This window comes from Meleagris gallopavo, chromosome 22, assembly GCF_905368555.1.
Source record: "Meleagris gallopavo chromosome 22, MGAL_WU_HG_1.1, whole genome shotgun sequence".
NCBI lineage: Eukaryota > Metazoa > Chordata > Aves > Galliformes > Phasianidae > Meleagris > Meleagris gallopavo.
Genome location: NC_139425.1, coordinates 8,886,816 through 8,900,386, shown reverse-complemented (window position 1 = coordinate 8,900,386; position 13,571 = coordinate 8,886,816). Strand labels below are relative to the sequence as shown.

Genomic DNA, 13,571 nt, shown 5'->3' with positions numbered 1-13,571 from the left:
CCGCGCCGGGCCGCGCTCTCCCGGCGTGCTCCGCGCTCAGAGTCTGACGTCACCGCAGCCCGGCGCCCGCCGCCATTGGAGTTGGCGGTTCGGGCTCCGTCCCTCGCAGCGGCCCGGCGCGAGCGGGCAGGCCGGGGGGCATGTGAAGGGACGGGGCCGGCAGGGCACGGCGAGGCGCGCGACCGGCGCCGGCCTACCGTCCCCCCGGGCCCGCCGAGGAGACGCCGAGCGGCGGCGCGCGGGCCCCTTCCCCTCCCCCTCGGCCCCTTCCCCTCCCCGGCCCTGTGCGCGGAGGCGCCGCCGCCGCCCCGGAGCTCCCAGCGGCCCCGCCTCCCGCCCGGCCTCTGCTGAACCGCGGCGGCCCCGTACATGAATTATGTCTGCCACGAGCGTTGACCCTCAGGTGAGCGGCGCGGGGCCGGGGGTGCCGCGGCCGGGGCCGGCCCTGCTGGGCTCGGCGCTCTGGGGCTCGGATCGCTCCCGGTTCCTCCGCCCGAGGGCACGGCGCGATGTGTGCGGGGTGTTGGTGGGGCGGGCCGGGCTGGATGAGCCCTCGGTGCCTTACGGCTGTTTGCTACGAGACCCCCAGCCCTCCCCGTCGGCTGTGTGTCGGTATGAACGTTTTCCTGAAATCAACTTCTTTGTTTCCCTGTTTGTTTGTTTGTTTGTCGGTTTGTTTGTGTCTTTTCCTGCACCCGATCGTGTGCTGTGGCTTTCCAGAGACCGAAAGGACAGGATAATAAAGGTGAGGATCACGCTGAGATCTTGCTGTTGAAGCAGCCCCTGTAGGAGATGAGCTGTGCAGGTACCTGTGGGTTTTGCAGCCCCTGTGGGTAACATCTGGAACAAAGGAAGTTGTGCTTTGTTTCACAGCTGGATCAACTGTTATTTGCCCGATCTTGAGTGCATCCTACTTACTGCTGTGGAGTTTACAATCTCCTCGTTTCCTTGTAATAACAAAAAACTGTAAGGGTGTCTGTTTGCTGTATAAGTATTTCTACATACTTTGCATAGTCGTTTCCTGCTATACAAATACAGTTCCATTACTGGACTGCTCTTGGCTCTACAGGTATGATTTGTGATAAGTAAACCTACAAAGTTAATTATATTATTTAAAATTCCTTAAGTAATTAAATGCTGGAGATAATAAACTTTTTATGCCAACATCCACACTCCATCTGATTTCTAATTCCAGTCAGTCATTCAGGAAACTGATTGATTCTATGATCACTATGTAAGCGTGTAATTGTTTAGCTTTAGAGACTAGCAGTACCTTCAGCTCAAATGCTTTCCAATTTATCATAACCTGCCTTAAAAATCCAGCTCTCTGCTCACAAAAAGTTTGATTCTGTTTCCAATATTGGTGTACGCCCTTTTGCTTCCATTGACAATCTTTCCAGAGTTATTCTCATAAATCCCCAAACTTGCTTGCTAAACACTTAGGTTTTGTGTGGCTTTACTTCACTGAACAGTAGCTGTATTTTTCTCATCACATAGTGTGGTGTTTGAGCTTTTTTTCTTAGCATTTAAAATGACAAAGGAAATCATTTGGTGCAACCCAATAAATTTTGCTTTTGTGTAGCTTTAAGTAATGGATTTTGATTGCATTTCACATAAGAATTTATTCATAAGTAGGCATTTGGGTAAGGCAAGTATCTCTTTTACACACTTTTAAAGATTTAAATTTTGATTAAAAATGGCAGAATATCAAGTCACACAGCAGTCATTGGTTATAATTAAATGTAAGCCCACCTGATTTCACTGTAGCTAACTTAACTTAGGCAGTAAACACCACATGCTGGGAGAGCTGTGAATTACTTTCTGAGAGTTCTAATTATGGACCCAAACATCTGATGTTTCCTAATTTATTTTTTATACAGAACTCCTATATTTTTTGGCTCGGAGATGATTCACAGGGGTTCTGTGTTCACTCGTTTATATGAAAGCTTGATTTTTAAAAATTTACTCAAGCTGAATTTTGTAAGTGGTGATACAAAGCGAAATCAGGACAAAAGTGATCTGTATGTCTTCAAGATTCTTTATGCTGTGAAGAAGTGTGGCTTTGCCTAAAGTGACATAAAGTGGAACTCTACTGAAACACTCTAAGCCGTATCATAATGTCTTGTAACTCTTTTTTTGTAGTACAAAATGGTTCATTACATCAGAAGGATACAGTTCATGACAACGATTTTGAACCTTACCTTTCTGGGCAGTCAAATCAGGTTGGTTGGTTTGTTTTTTCACTTTTTTTTCTTCATCTTCTGCATGCTTTTGGCACCCAGTTCTGTAGGATTGTGTTGCGGAAGCAAATTCCTTAAAGACATGGAAAAAGAAATGACTGGTATATTGTGTTACTTAATAATACAACTAGCCTTGTGCTCACAAAGCTAATATTACTATGTGTATCCAGATGGCCACCAGTGAAAACTATGTTAATGCTCTAAGTAGTGTCTGCTGATTGCTCCTCATGTTGCAGGCTATTGATATGGTTGGACTGTGACAAACTGCTTAATCTTGCAGTTCTTTGATAGATGAGTTGCATGTGGGAGTCTGGAGTTCCTGATTTTGGGGTCTCACAATTCATCTTTTCAGTAATCCTAGGTGTTTGTTGATATTGTTGAAATTTGGATATTGCTTTTAAGAAAAGATCAGATATCCTGCTTGCTTTTCTCACTTCAACAAATATTGCTCTTCTTTCCTCTCTGAAATATCACAAGTCTGCAAAACATATCGTTTTAAAGGTAATGAACACCCTGTAATGCAAACTCTGAATAAAACAGTTCATTGTACTGTACATTAAGTCACCATCCAGAGCTTAAATACCACTGTAGTCGTGAAAATCTTCTAATTGAAGTAATTTTTGACTTAACTTTCAATCTTTTTAAAGTGAACAAAATGTTCAGAAACTCGAGAGCCTTGGGAGGGATACATCTATTATTTGTTTTAAAAAGTGCAGTCCAGCCTAAAACTGATAGATGCCACTGTTAATGTTGGTGATGTTGCTGAGCTTGCTGGCAAAAGAGCCTCTATGTGCTTAAAAAAAAAAAAAAAAAAAGTGTAGCACATACACCGAAGCACAACTCCATTGACCTTTTAATGCTGCAACAAGAAGTTGGTGTGGTGCAAGAAATAATTGTGTAGGTGGTCTGAACAGTTCTAAGTGGAAAGTGAGAGGACTCTGATTTCGTACTGCTTGGAGAAAGGATTCCCTCCCTAATTAATGCAGTAGTTGTTTAAAAAAAAAAAAAAAAGAAAGAAACAGCCAAGGATAAATTTGTTGAAATGAATGTGACTGCTGTTATGGTGAAGGATCTCTGACAGGGTTTCTCTTACATGCTCTGGCATGATGCCAGGCAAAATAGATTGAATGCTTTGTAAAGATGCTTGCTGAAACTTTCCTTAATAGTGTTAGAATCCTTGCTGAAACTTACAGACCGTGGCTACAGGAGGTGAGTCTCAGAAATTGTCTAGAATCCCTTAGCAGAAATATTGCAGAACAAAACAGCTTTTTCTAGATTACTTCTTCTCAGTCTTAACAAAATATTTATGTGTGGAGTATGCAAAGATAAGTATCTCACAAGAGCTGTTCTCCCCTCCTTTTTGCCAGTGTTTGTTTTTATGTTTTTCCTATGTTAACAATTTAAGAAATAATGCATTGACATTAATCTTGATTTGGAGTCTCCCAGGAAAAAAAAAATTTTTCTACACTAAATATAGATTCATTTGGCTTGGAAAGCTTAGGGAATTTCATCCATTTTGAAGGATCTTCTCATAGGAAAGTAGGTAGTACACATCTTGGTGATAGAATTTGTGTGTGAAGGCATTGGCAGCAGTGATGTTTTTGGAATCAGTGACGTTGAATTTAGGCTGCTGAAATCTCAGTAGTGGTTGTGGTGGGGAATGTAAGACTTGGTGGCATTTTATGGTGTCATTCTTTATGTGGAAAGAATATTAATTTTGATCCTATGGAAGAGAATAAACTGAAAAACAGGTAATAAAAGTGACTGTAACTTATCAATTAGATATTAATGCTCATCTTCAGCAGGGAGTCATTTTGCTTCATGTTCTGAATAAGCTAAGAAACAATCTTATGCTTGGAAAAATGACTAAAGTTCCAGTGCTGTTTTGTTGGCTTTTGTTCAGGATTGGGATCTTGTAGTTTGAAAGGAATTTTACTTCCTATTCTGAAAATCACCTTTCTCTGTGAGTAAGGAAAGGGTAACTACTGTTCAACTCATTAACAGGAGATGTTGACCTTCCTTCCTCCTTGCTGCTAATTACATTTAGACTATCTTTATGGAATCTCTCTGATATTTAGGTTTCATGCTTATTTAAAGAATAAAAAAATCTCATTTTATAACATTCTATATTTATTCTTTTGCATTATTGAATGTGAGAAAGACATTGAATGTTTCAAAATAATGCATCTGTAGAAGATTGAAGGGGAAGAAAAGGCTTCTCAACCTGGTCTGAAAAACAGTTTAGAGGGAGTAAGAAAATTAAAACTAGAATTTCAGAGACGGATTTGCTGGTTTATGACAGGTCAGTCTTTTATTTCATGGAGTGAAAAAGATGTTCTGTTTGGAAGGACAGCTGTAGATGCTCTTGAACATTTGTAGCTTTACTGCTGAGGGAGGAAGAGACTTTGAGAAGCAATTGAATAGGATTTGTCACAGACTGCTTTGTTTCCTGGCATGTATCATGTCTATGTACTTCTCTCTAGCACATCAGTCAACTTAATTTCAGTTTCTAGTGACTGGATTGTCTTATTCCAGACTTGACACGTTTCTTAATATGTGACTTACTGTGCTCCTATCTGAAAGCAGTAGCCTTTATGGTATGTTTTACCACCTCAGGTATGTTTTGCTTGTTAAGATCTGTTGGCTCTTGAAAACAATCCCGTAATGAGGTCTGTGTTCATATTACTGTTTGCTGTCTTATTAAAGCATTTCACCTGCAAGTTCATGATAGTTAAGATATACTAATTATCCTTAGGCTTAGAAATTAGAAATGAATTGCCTTATCCCTGTTGTTCTTTTCTGTTTGGTGATGTAGTGATTCTATGTAGCACTGTGGCTATTTATATACAAAATTTTGTATATCTGAAGTTACTTTTCTTTTTTCTTTAACAGAACAGTAGCTATCCATCAATGACTGATCCTTATCTGTCAAGTTATTATCCACCATCTATTGGGTTTCCCTACTCCCTCAGTGAAGCGCCATGGTCTACAGGAGGAGATCCTCCTATCCCATATCTCACCACCTATGGACAGCTCAGTAATGGAGATCATCATTTTATGCACGATGCTGTTTTTGGACAGCCTGGGGGTCTGGGAAATAATATCTATCAACACCGGTTTAACTTTTTCCCTGAAAATCCTGCCTTCTCAGCTTGGGGAACAAGTGGATCCCAAGGACAGCAGACTCAAAGTTCAGCGTATGGGAGCAGTTACAGCTATCCACCTAGTTCATTGGGAGGTACCATCGTGGATGGACAAACAGGATTTCATAATGATACATTAAATAAAGCTCCTGGAATGAACAGTATTGAACAGGGAATGGTTGGACTTAAGATTGGTGGAGATGTTACAACGTCGGCTGTGAAAACAGTAGGTTCCGTTGTTAACAGTGCTGGGATGACAGGTGCCCTCTCTGGTAACGGTGGCTCAAATGTAAACTTGCCAGTATCTAAACCGACTTCTTGGGCTGCTATAGCTAGCAAACCTGCAAAACCACAGCCTAAAATGAAAACAAAAACTGGACCTGTGATTGGAGGAGCATTGCCGCCTCCTCCTATAAAGCATAATATGGACATAGGCACTTGGGACAATAAGGGTCCTGTGGCGAAAGTCCCTGCTCCCCAGCAGATACCTTCTCCTCAGTCTGTTCCACAGCCACAGCAACAAATAGTTCAGCCTGTTCCAGCTCAGCCTCCTCCATTGACTCAACCACAGTATCAGAGCCCTCAGCAGCCGCCCCAAAATCGCTGGATCGCTCCTCGCAACAGAAATGCAGCTTTTGGCCAAAGTGGAGGAACTGGTAACGACAGCAATTCAGCTGGCAGCACCCAGCCTAACCCTGTTCCAAGTGGTGAGTCCCATCCTGTTCTTGAAAAACTGAAAGCTGCTCACAGCTATAATCCTAAAGATTTTGAATGGAACCTTAAAAATGGACGTGTGTTCATAATAAAGAGCTATTCTGAGGATGATATTCATCGTTCCATTAAGTATTCTATTTGGTGTAGTACGGAGCATGGCAACAAACGCCTGGACAGTGCTTTTCGGTCCATGAATAGTAAGGGCCCGGTCTACTTGCTATTCAGTGTCAATGGCAGTGGACACTTCTGTGGAGTTGCAGAGATGAAATCACCTGTGGACTATGGCACCAGTGCAGGTGTCTGGTCTCAGGACAAGTGGAAGGGGAAATTTGATGTCAAGTGGATCTTTGTGAAGGATGTGCCCAACAACCAGCTCCGACACATCAGGCTGGAGAACAATGACAACAAACCTGTTACAAACTCCCGTGATACACAGGAGGTGCCCTTAGAAAAAGCAAAACAAGTGCTTAAAATTATTGCTACTTACAAGCACACGACCTCCATCTTTGATGACTTTTCTCATTATGAAAAGCGCCAAGAAGAGGAGGAGGTGGTGCGGAAGGTAAACTTATTAAAAAATTTATTTTATACACAGATATGGGGAAAATGAAATGTGAAGGCTGCTATAATGGCAAAAATGTAAGTAGGAATTAAAAATGTTTTTAATACATCTCAACTGATGCTTATTTATGTTACGTAATTTCGTAGCAAATATGTTTCAAAGCAAAAGCTTAAGCACTGGCACAGGTAAAGGAGGTTATGTCCAGGTCTTTGTAGTATCTTAAAGTAGTTAATAGATTAGAAACACGTTTCTATTTTAGAGTTGCCCCATAAGCATTTTGCTTCATAAATATGAGGTGTTTAAGCACTGTTAGACTGGAACTTGTCTATCAAAATTGATACCTGTGTTGGCATTTGGAATTTGTATTTTACCTTTAAGAGCAGGAAGATTGATCCTACTTGTTCAGTTAAATCTTTGGAAAAGGAGCTATATAACATTGCTGGAATATGGAATAGTGCTAGGAAGATTGTTTCTGCTGCTGAATCCCCATGTATGTTATTACTTGGGTAAATAAAGGCAAATGGTTCTCAGATCTAGTATGTTTTTAATTCTTGAAAAGTCTTGAGTGAGGATGCGTGAGAAACTGGGGCAGTAACTGGGAAAGCATGATGAATGTTTTATGTACCTTTTTATGTACCTTTTCATGGCCCCAAGAGTCATCTGTCCCACGACCTCAGTTTCAAGAATACCTTTCTCTAGTTAGGCAGCCTGGAAGTCATGTACTGACACAATGCCAGGTGGTGGGATGTGTAATTATCACTTAGGTAACACTTAAGTTGCCTTATCAATAGTGTTTTATACACATCTTTTTGAATAGTGTTTAATTAAAGCACTTATTGAGCAGGCTGGTTTAGTGCAGCCTCCGCTTGCTTTTAAATGTTTTTAAAACAAGGTTTGGTGATGGTGAAATTGAAGTTGCTGTTTTAATGGCTTTACTGACATTTAAGAATTAAGATAAAATTGCTTTAACCTGTCTTCTTAGAATGTACCCTTATCTTGTGAGAGAAAAGATCAGTGTCTTAAGAACTTCCAGCTCAACTTTTTCTAACCATCTGATATGACATATGTGGCATACTTCAACACAGCAGGGATGGCAAGTTTTTGTTCTGCGCTCTCTGCGGGATTTCGCAAACCAAAACCTACAAGTCATTATCTCAACATTTCATTCGTTCAGTAGATGATTGGCAATTCAGTATTTAATGCAACCTATATCTTGAGGAGAGCTGTTTTCATGTGTGGGATGGAATCCTGAATAATCACAGAATGATTGGAGTTGGAAGGTTCCTTTAAAGATCACCTGGTTTCAACCCCGTGTCCCATGGCAGGACACCTTCCACTAGATCACATTACTCAAAGTCCTGTCCAGCTTGACCACGAGCACTTCTGAGCAGGGGGCATCTGCAGCTTCTCTGGGCAGCTTGTTCCAATGCCCCACCACTCTCATAGTAAACAATTTCTTTTCCTATATGTAATACAAATCTTTTATTTAAAAAATCAGCTACCCTCTGTCCTGTCCCTACGTTCCCTGACCAGGAGTCCCTCGCCAGCTTTCCTGTATTCTCTAGATCCTGACCTTCTCCAGTCTGAACAACTCCAACTCTCAACCTATCTTCCTAGGGGAGGTGCCCCAGCCCTCTGATCATCCCTGTGACCCTCCTCTGGAGCTGCTCTGACAGGTCCATGCCTCTTGTGCTGGGTGTTGCACAGCTGAACACCGTGCTGCGTGTGGAGTCTCATGAGGGTGGAATAAGGGGGGAGAACGACATCCCTCAATCTGCTGTGCAAACTTCTCTATAGCAAGTCAAAAAGTCAACTGCTTGCAGTCTAGGGAGGAGATTAGTTTTGTTTTTCATGCTGAGTCTCCCTGCGACTTGTTACCAAGGCTGGAGGGGAGAATAATGTGTGTGAGGAGTGGGAGTGCTGGGGAATCTGAACCAGTTGGTGCGTATTTGCATCAAGCAGTGAAAGTGATCTGCATCCAGCCTTTCTGAACTGTTAGCTCAGTTGCCTGAGGAGGTTCAGATGGCAGCTTGCTGAGCGCTGAGCTTCCTTTGCTTTGAAGTAGCTCAGTGTGCTGATGTTCCTATTGAGCTGACCCCACTTGGTGTTATTTTCATACACACAGCTATTTTGCACTTTCAGTTCAAGCGTTAATATGATATGCTTGCTTAGGTCACCGTTTCTAGAACAGGATTGGTTTTTCAAAATAGTAATGTCTTTTTTTTTTTTGCCTCATTTAAAACCAAGGCTCTGGCTTGTCTGACACATGCAGAAAATAAAGTTTGAAGCTTAACGTTTCTTCGATTCCCCTGGATGGGTTAGAAAATAGCACAGTGCTCAGAAAATCAGGGTGCACAGAGGAAGGTGGTAGTGCTGGAGAAATAAAGCAGATCAACAGTGAGGGTGTGAAAAGAAAGGTGCTGCTCATCAGGATGTGTTCTATAAAATTGTCTGGAAAGTTAATTTCTTTTCTCACTCTTGTATAAATGAACATGAGAAGTGTAGCTGATTACTAAGAGAGTTTCTTGGCAGGATTTCCTATGACAATTTTCCAAGAATATTGCTGGTCAAGGTAACTTAAATACTTTTTTGAATGGTTATTTGCATATGTAGCATCAAAATTGGATTTCAAGTTGATGTGGTGGTGTTTTTTTTCTTTTAATACATTGTACTCTGTTGAGCAGTAACATTTCTTATCACAAATCTTGCCTCCATCACTGTCATGATTACAAAAGGCTGGAATTCGTTAGAAATCATTCATGGAGAGCTTGAATGCTTTTATTTCACTTATACACGTGTTTAGTAGGGGAAAGAATGATGTCATGTAATCTATTTGATGCAAGCCACTAGCATTCAACTTCTTTTTAATGTTAACATCTTTCTAGCCAGTGTTTCCTTCATCAACTAATGGTTGATTTCTTCATGCTGGCATATAAATCCAGCTTCTGATATGCCATAGTTACAAGCCTTTTCTTGGCCTAATGTAATGATCCAGACCTGGGAAAGGAATAAGCCAAAGAGCAAGTGGTATGGAAATTCTCCTGCCCACTGCTTTTCTCGGTTCCAAAATCTGCTGCAGCATGAATGTGCCCACAGAGAGAGCAAATTTTATGATCAGCTCTTAAAACGTGAAGCTGCAATGCATGTGAGAGAATCTTGAAAATGAAAATAAGGGGCTTGTAAAGAAAAGCAACTTGTTGCAGGTTTTTGTATTTTCATTTGCAGCTTGTGGTAGGACAGAAAGAGAGTTCTACTGTAAAACGTCTGCAGTTCAGCTTTGCAGATCTGTATTTAACTCTGTGGCCCCAGTGTTGTGTGCTCACCTCTGCTCTGTGTTGTGAGTCTGTGATTCCAAGGTCTGCACCTTGGTGGCACTGAAACTGCAGAGGAGTTACATCTCAGAAAGCTCTTGAATCGACAAGCTTATTTCTTCTTTTCAGCAAATACGTATTGTAAGGTGTCAGTGATATTCAGCCATCCCCCTACCACCAATATTGTCTGCTAAGCTGCATCCCAAAGTACCACATTTACACTTTCTCTCCTTGGAAGGGCAGTCAACCATGCAGCTTCTGTTTACCTCGGATCCTTTAAAAAGTGATTCTCTTGGCAGTGGTCAGTGGCTCACTGTGTGATCAGCATTCACAAGATTCAGTAAAGCAACACTTTGAGCCTGACATGCTGGGCTGATATATTTGACTTAAGATAAAAGTGAAAAGTTTTGTTCTGTTAAGTACAAAATACTTTATAGTGTATTTCTAATTGGTATGAAATAAAAGTAGCAGCCTTGAAGTGCAGTTCCTGTTCAAGACTGTGCTGCTGCAGCAGTAGCTGATGTAATCCAGAAAGCAGAGTGTTACAGATCCCTATTCCAATTGGGAATGATGGTATTGCATCCCTTCCTTACTGTAGCCTTCATATGCTACCAGTTTGGGCTGACTGTGAGGTATTTACTCAGCTGTTCCATTTGAAGATGTACATTAGTATTAAGTTCTTAGCAAATCATTGCTTTGCCAGGTAGTATAAAATATAGCAGCATTTTTTTTTTTCCTTATATCAAAGCATAGAATTGTTGTCTGGGATCACATCAGTGCTGTAATACTACTAAAAATGCTTTTGCTCGTTCATCTGACTAAAATCTTTAACTGTTTTTAACTCTCTTCTCTTTACAGGAACGTCAGAATCGAAACAAACAATAAGGATATGCATATACAGTTTGATATATATATACTAGAACTGATATTAAATTCGACTGAGAAACAGAATTGAAGTATTCTGGTGCTGTATCCTGGCATCAGGACCAACTAAAGCTTTCAGCTCCAGTATATCTTCTCGTGCAGGGGAAATTAAGTTGTTGCATCTTTGTAGTTTATTTTTGCCCAAGTGGATCTGCATTAATTTGTATCTTTTTCTATGTAAAATTCTGTAGAAATCATTAATAAAGGTGTGGCTCTTTTTATTTTTTTAAGTTGGTAAACAGTTCTATTAACCTAATGTGGGACCTATACATGAGCATACTAAAGTGTCAGTGCTTCCCAAAGACTTTATTTTGGCACAGATTCTGTTCCTAGCCAGATACAGAGAATCATGGAGAATACATGACAGATCTTCCTTTCTCCTCTTCCCAATCCCCGTTTCTTCATGGCAAACGTAAGAAACCACGCATTGATTTATTATTATTTTTTTTTCTTTCTGCCATTTAAAAACCTTTTGAAGATAACTGCACTTCAGAATTTAGAGATGAGAACGATGGGGTTTGAGATCAGTTTGTGCAGCTGCTGTGCCTCCTTATTTATCTGTAAGATTACACTTCTGAAATTGCAACGCACCACCGTTGGGTTTTTTTTCTGTCTGGTAGCAAATCAAATTTGTCAGTGGAATTGTTTCTCTGGAAAAGATTTCCCTTCCACATTCTGTTAAGCAGTGCTTCAGTGTGCATTTGTTCTACCATATCCTGCCGGGGGTGAGCGCGATGCTTTCTCTCAGCCATAATTCTGCTTTATGGTTTTTGTAGCTTGATAATTAAATAATAATGTGATGCTATCAACATTGCAGGGGTTTTGGACGACGTGTTTAAACCTGTTTCAGCTTCAGGTGTTATTAGTTAATTGCAGATCATTTTTAATCCTCCTTCCATTCCTCCCCCCCCCCCTCCCCAAATCCCAATGCCATTTAAAGTTTTTATACCAATAATGCTGAGCTTTAATAACGTAGGAACTAATAGTATGGATAATATGATGGATTATGCCTCAGATGTTTAAAATTGACAGTGTGTATGTCTAATTTCTTTCTGTTGGATGAGTAAAAAAACCTGTTTTAAGAAAAATGAATTTGCTGTCATGTTTTTGTGGAGTGAGGGGACTGTCAGAGAGCCTGTCACCAACTGGAGTTCCAATTAAGCATGGAAATGGTGCTCATGTCCGCTGCTCTAGCACACTGAATCTGCACGTGTTTATTGTAGAGGATCTTTTACTATATTAGAAAGCAAGTATCTTCTGAATACTATTTACTCCAAAAGGACCTCCAATTTAAATAAAGTTTAATCTGTATCATTTAGACTTGTATTTAGAACATATAACTGTCTCTGGACTGTTACTGCCTGTAAGGAGTAATGGACAGCATCGGATTAACTTTTTCCTCTAGGAGAATACAAGCCTTAATAAACAATACATATTTAGCAAGCTTGATGTCATTTTCGTTTTTTCCGTACTGTCATTTCTGTTCCTATGCTACCACCTTTCCATTATGCAACCTTATGAATTGCACTGAATGTGAGAGGTGTTCTGGCTGTGACAGGTTGGCTGTTGGCATGCTTGCTGTTTGCTGAGCGGTTTCACAGGGCTCTGCAGAGGACGCTGCAGCTGATCTGAGTGCTTCCATCCCAAGGAAGTTTGCGCACACAGTCGTTGTCATTTGTGCTTTCCTTTCTGAAGCTGTAGCTTAGAATTGGAAGTTGCCCTACAGCCTTCAGTCCTGTGGACGTGGGGCAATGGGAGGAGAAAAGAACCTTTCAAAGAGGGGTAAAGTGCTCCCGGCTGTTCCCTCTGCAGCGACAAGCTGTGTTTTGCCACTCTCATTTTTGCAATTTGACTGGATTTTTTAATAGGCTTTGTAAAGCAATAGTGCATTTTACAACATTAGGAAAAGGATGTGCTGTTAGCTTCTGGTTGAAACAGGAGTTTACAACTGCTGAGTGTAGAGCTGAGAAGAGTTCAGCTCCGTTCTGGCCCTGAAGAGAAAACTCAGTTACACAACTTTGATTTATTTTTTTTATTTTGGATCTGGAAAGTTTTATTTGCTGTGATTTAACTGGAGACAACGTAAATATTTTCTACCAGAGAGAGAGCTGTAATTTCCACCTGATTTGGCTGTATTGTTAAGGAAAGTTGCAATGCATCTCAGCCTGTTCTCTGGCTTTACGAGCAGCAGAAAAAGTTCAGCATGCAGAGGTTCCCCTTACAGGCATTGCAGTGTTTTGTAGCCACGTTGTACAGCAACAGCTGAGTTAAAGCAGGGAGAAAGCATTCCACAATGGGAAAATGATCCCTTTAGTAGTGCCATGTGCAGTGCTAGGAGGGCTGAAATGCAGGCTGGTAGTCATACTCATTTTCAATCAACTCTCTTTTCAGCTTTAAAGAGACGTAGCTTTATGTGTGTGTACAAATGGCACTGTGAGGTGGGGAAAGCATTTGTCTGGTGTCTGTTCTAGAATAATACCATAGGTTTGAATTGTTCTTTCTCTAAACCGAGTGGTATTTCCAAAGAAACTTGCTTTTGTGCTTAATGTCAGTACGCTGGAGAACACAGGCTTTGTGAAAAGCCTGGCTTTGCTCTCCCATTTTCGTAATTGCCAGTTTATTCAGGTAGGGGAGACATCAGATTGCAGGAGAGAGGAGCATTTTTAAAAGCTTTGAT

At 41.0% G+C, this 13,571-nt stretch overlaps 1 protein-coding gene across 3 annotated transcripts; it reads left to right on the top strand.

Annotated features, from left to right (window-relative positions):
* The first annotated feature begins 20 nt into the window (after positions 1 to 20).
* Positions 21 to 12,337, top strand: YTHDF1 (YTH N6-methyladenosine RNA binding protein F1). Of its 3 annotated transcripts, XM_085241658.1 has the most exons (5): positions 21 to 403; positions 721 to 745; positions 2,143 to 2,222; positions 5,133 to 6,659; positions 10,829 to 12,337. In XM_085241658.1, exons 1-5 carry the CDS (start codon positions 377 to 379, stop codon positions 10,853 to 10,855), a joined length of 1,686 nt encoding a protein of 561 aa, XP_085097784.1. In that variant the 5' UTR covers positions 21 to 376; the 3' UTR covers positions 10,856 to 12,337. The 3 variants fall into 3 exon arrangements, with proteins under 3 accessions (XP_085097784.1, XP_019477767.1, XP_031412389.1); XM_019622222.2 differs by lacking the exons at positions 21 to 403; positions 721 to 745 and adding an exon at positions 775 to 805 and having other exon boundaries at positions 5,133 to 6,736; XM_031556529.2 differs by lacking the exons at positions 21 to 403; positions 721 to 745; positions 2,143 to 2,222 and adding an exon at positions 4,520 to 4,542 and having other exon boundaries at positions 5,133 to 6,736.
* Positions 12,338 to 13,571: the final 1,234 nt, after the last annotated feature.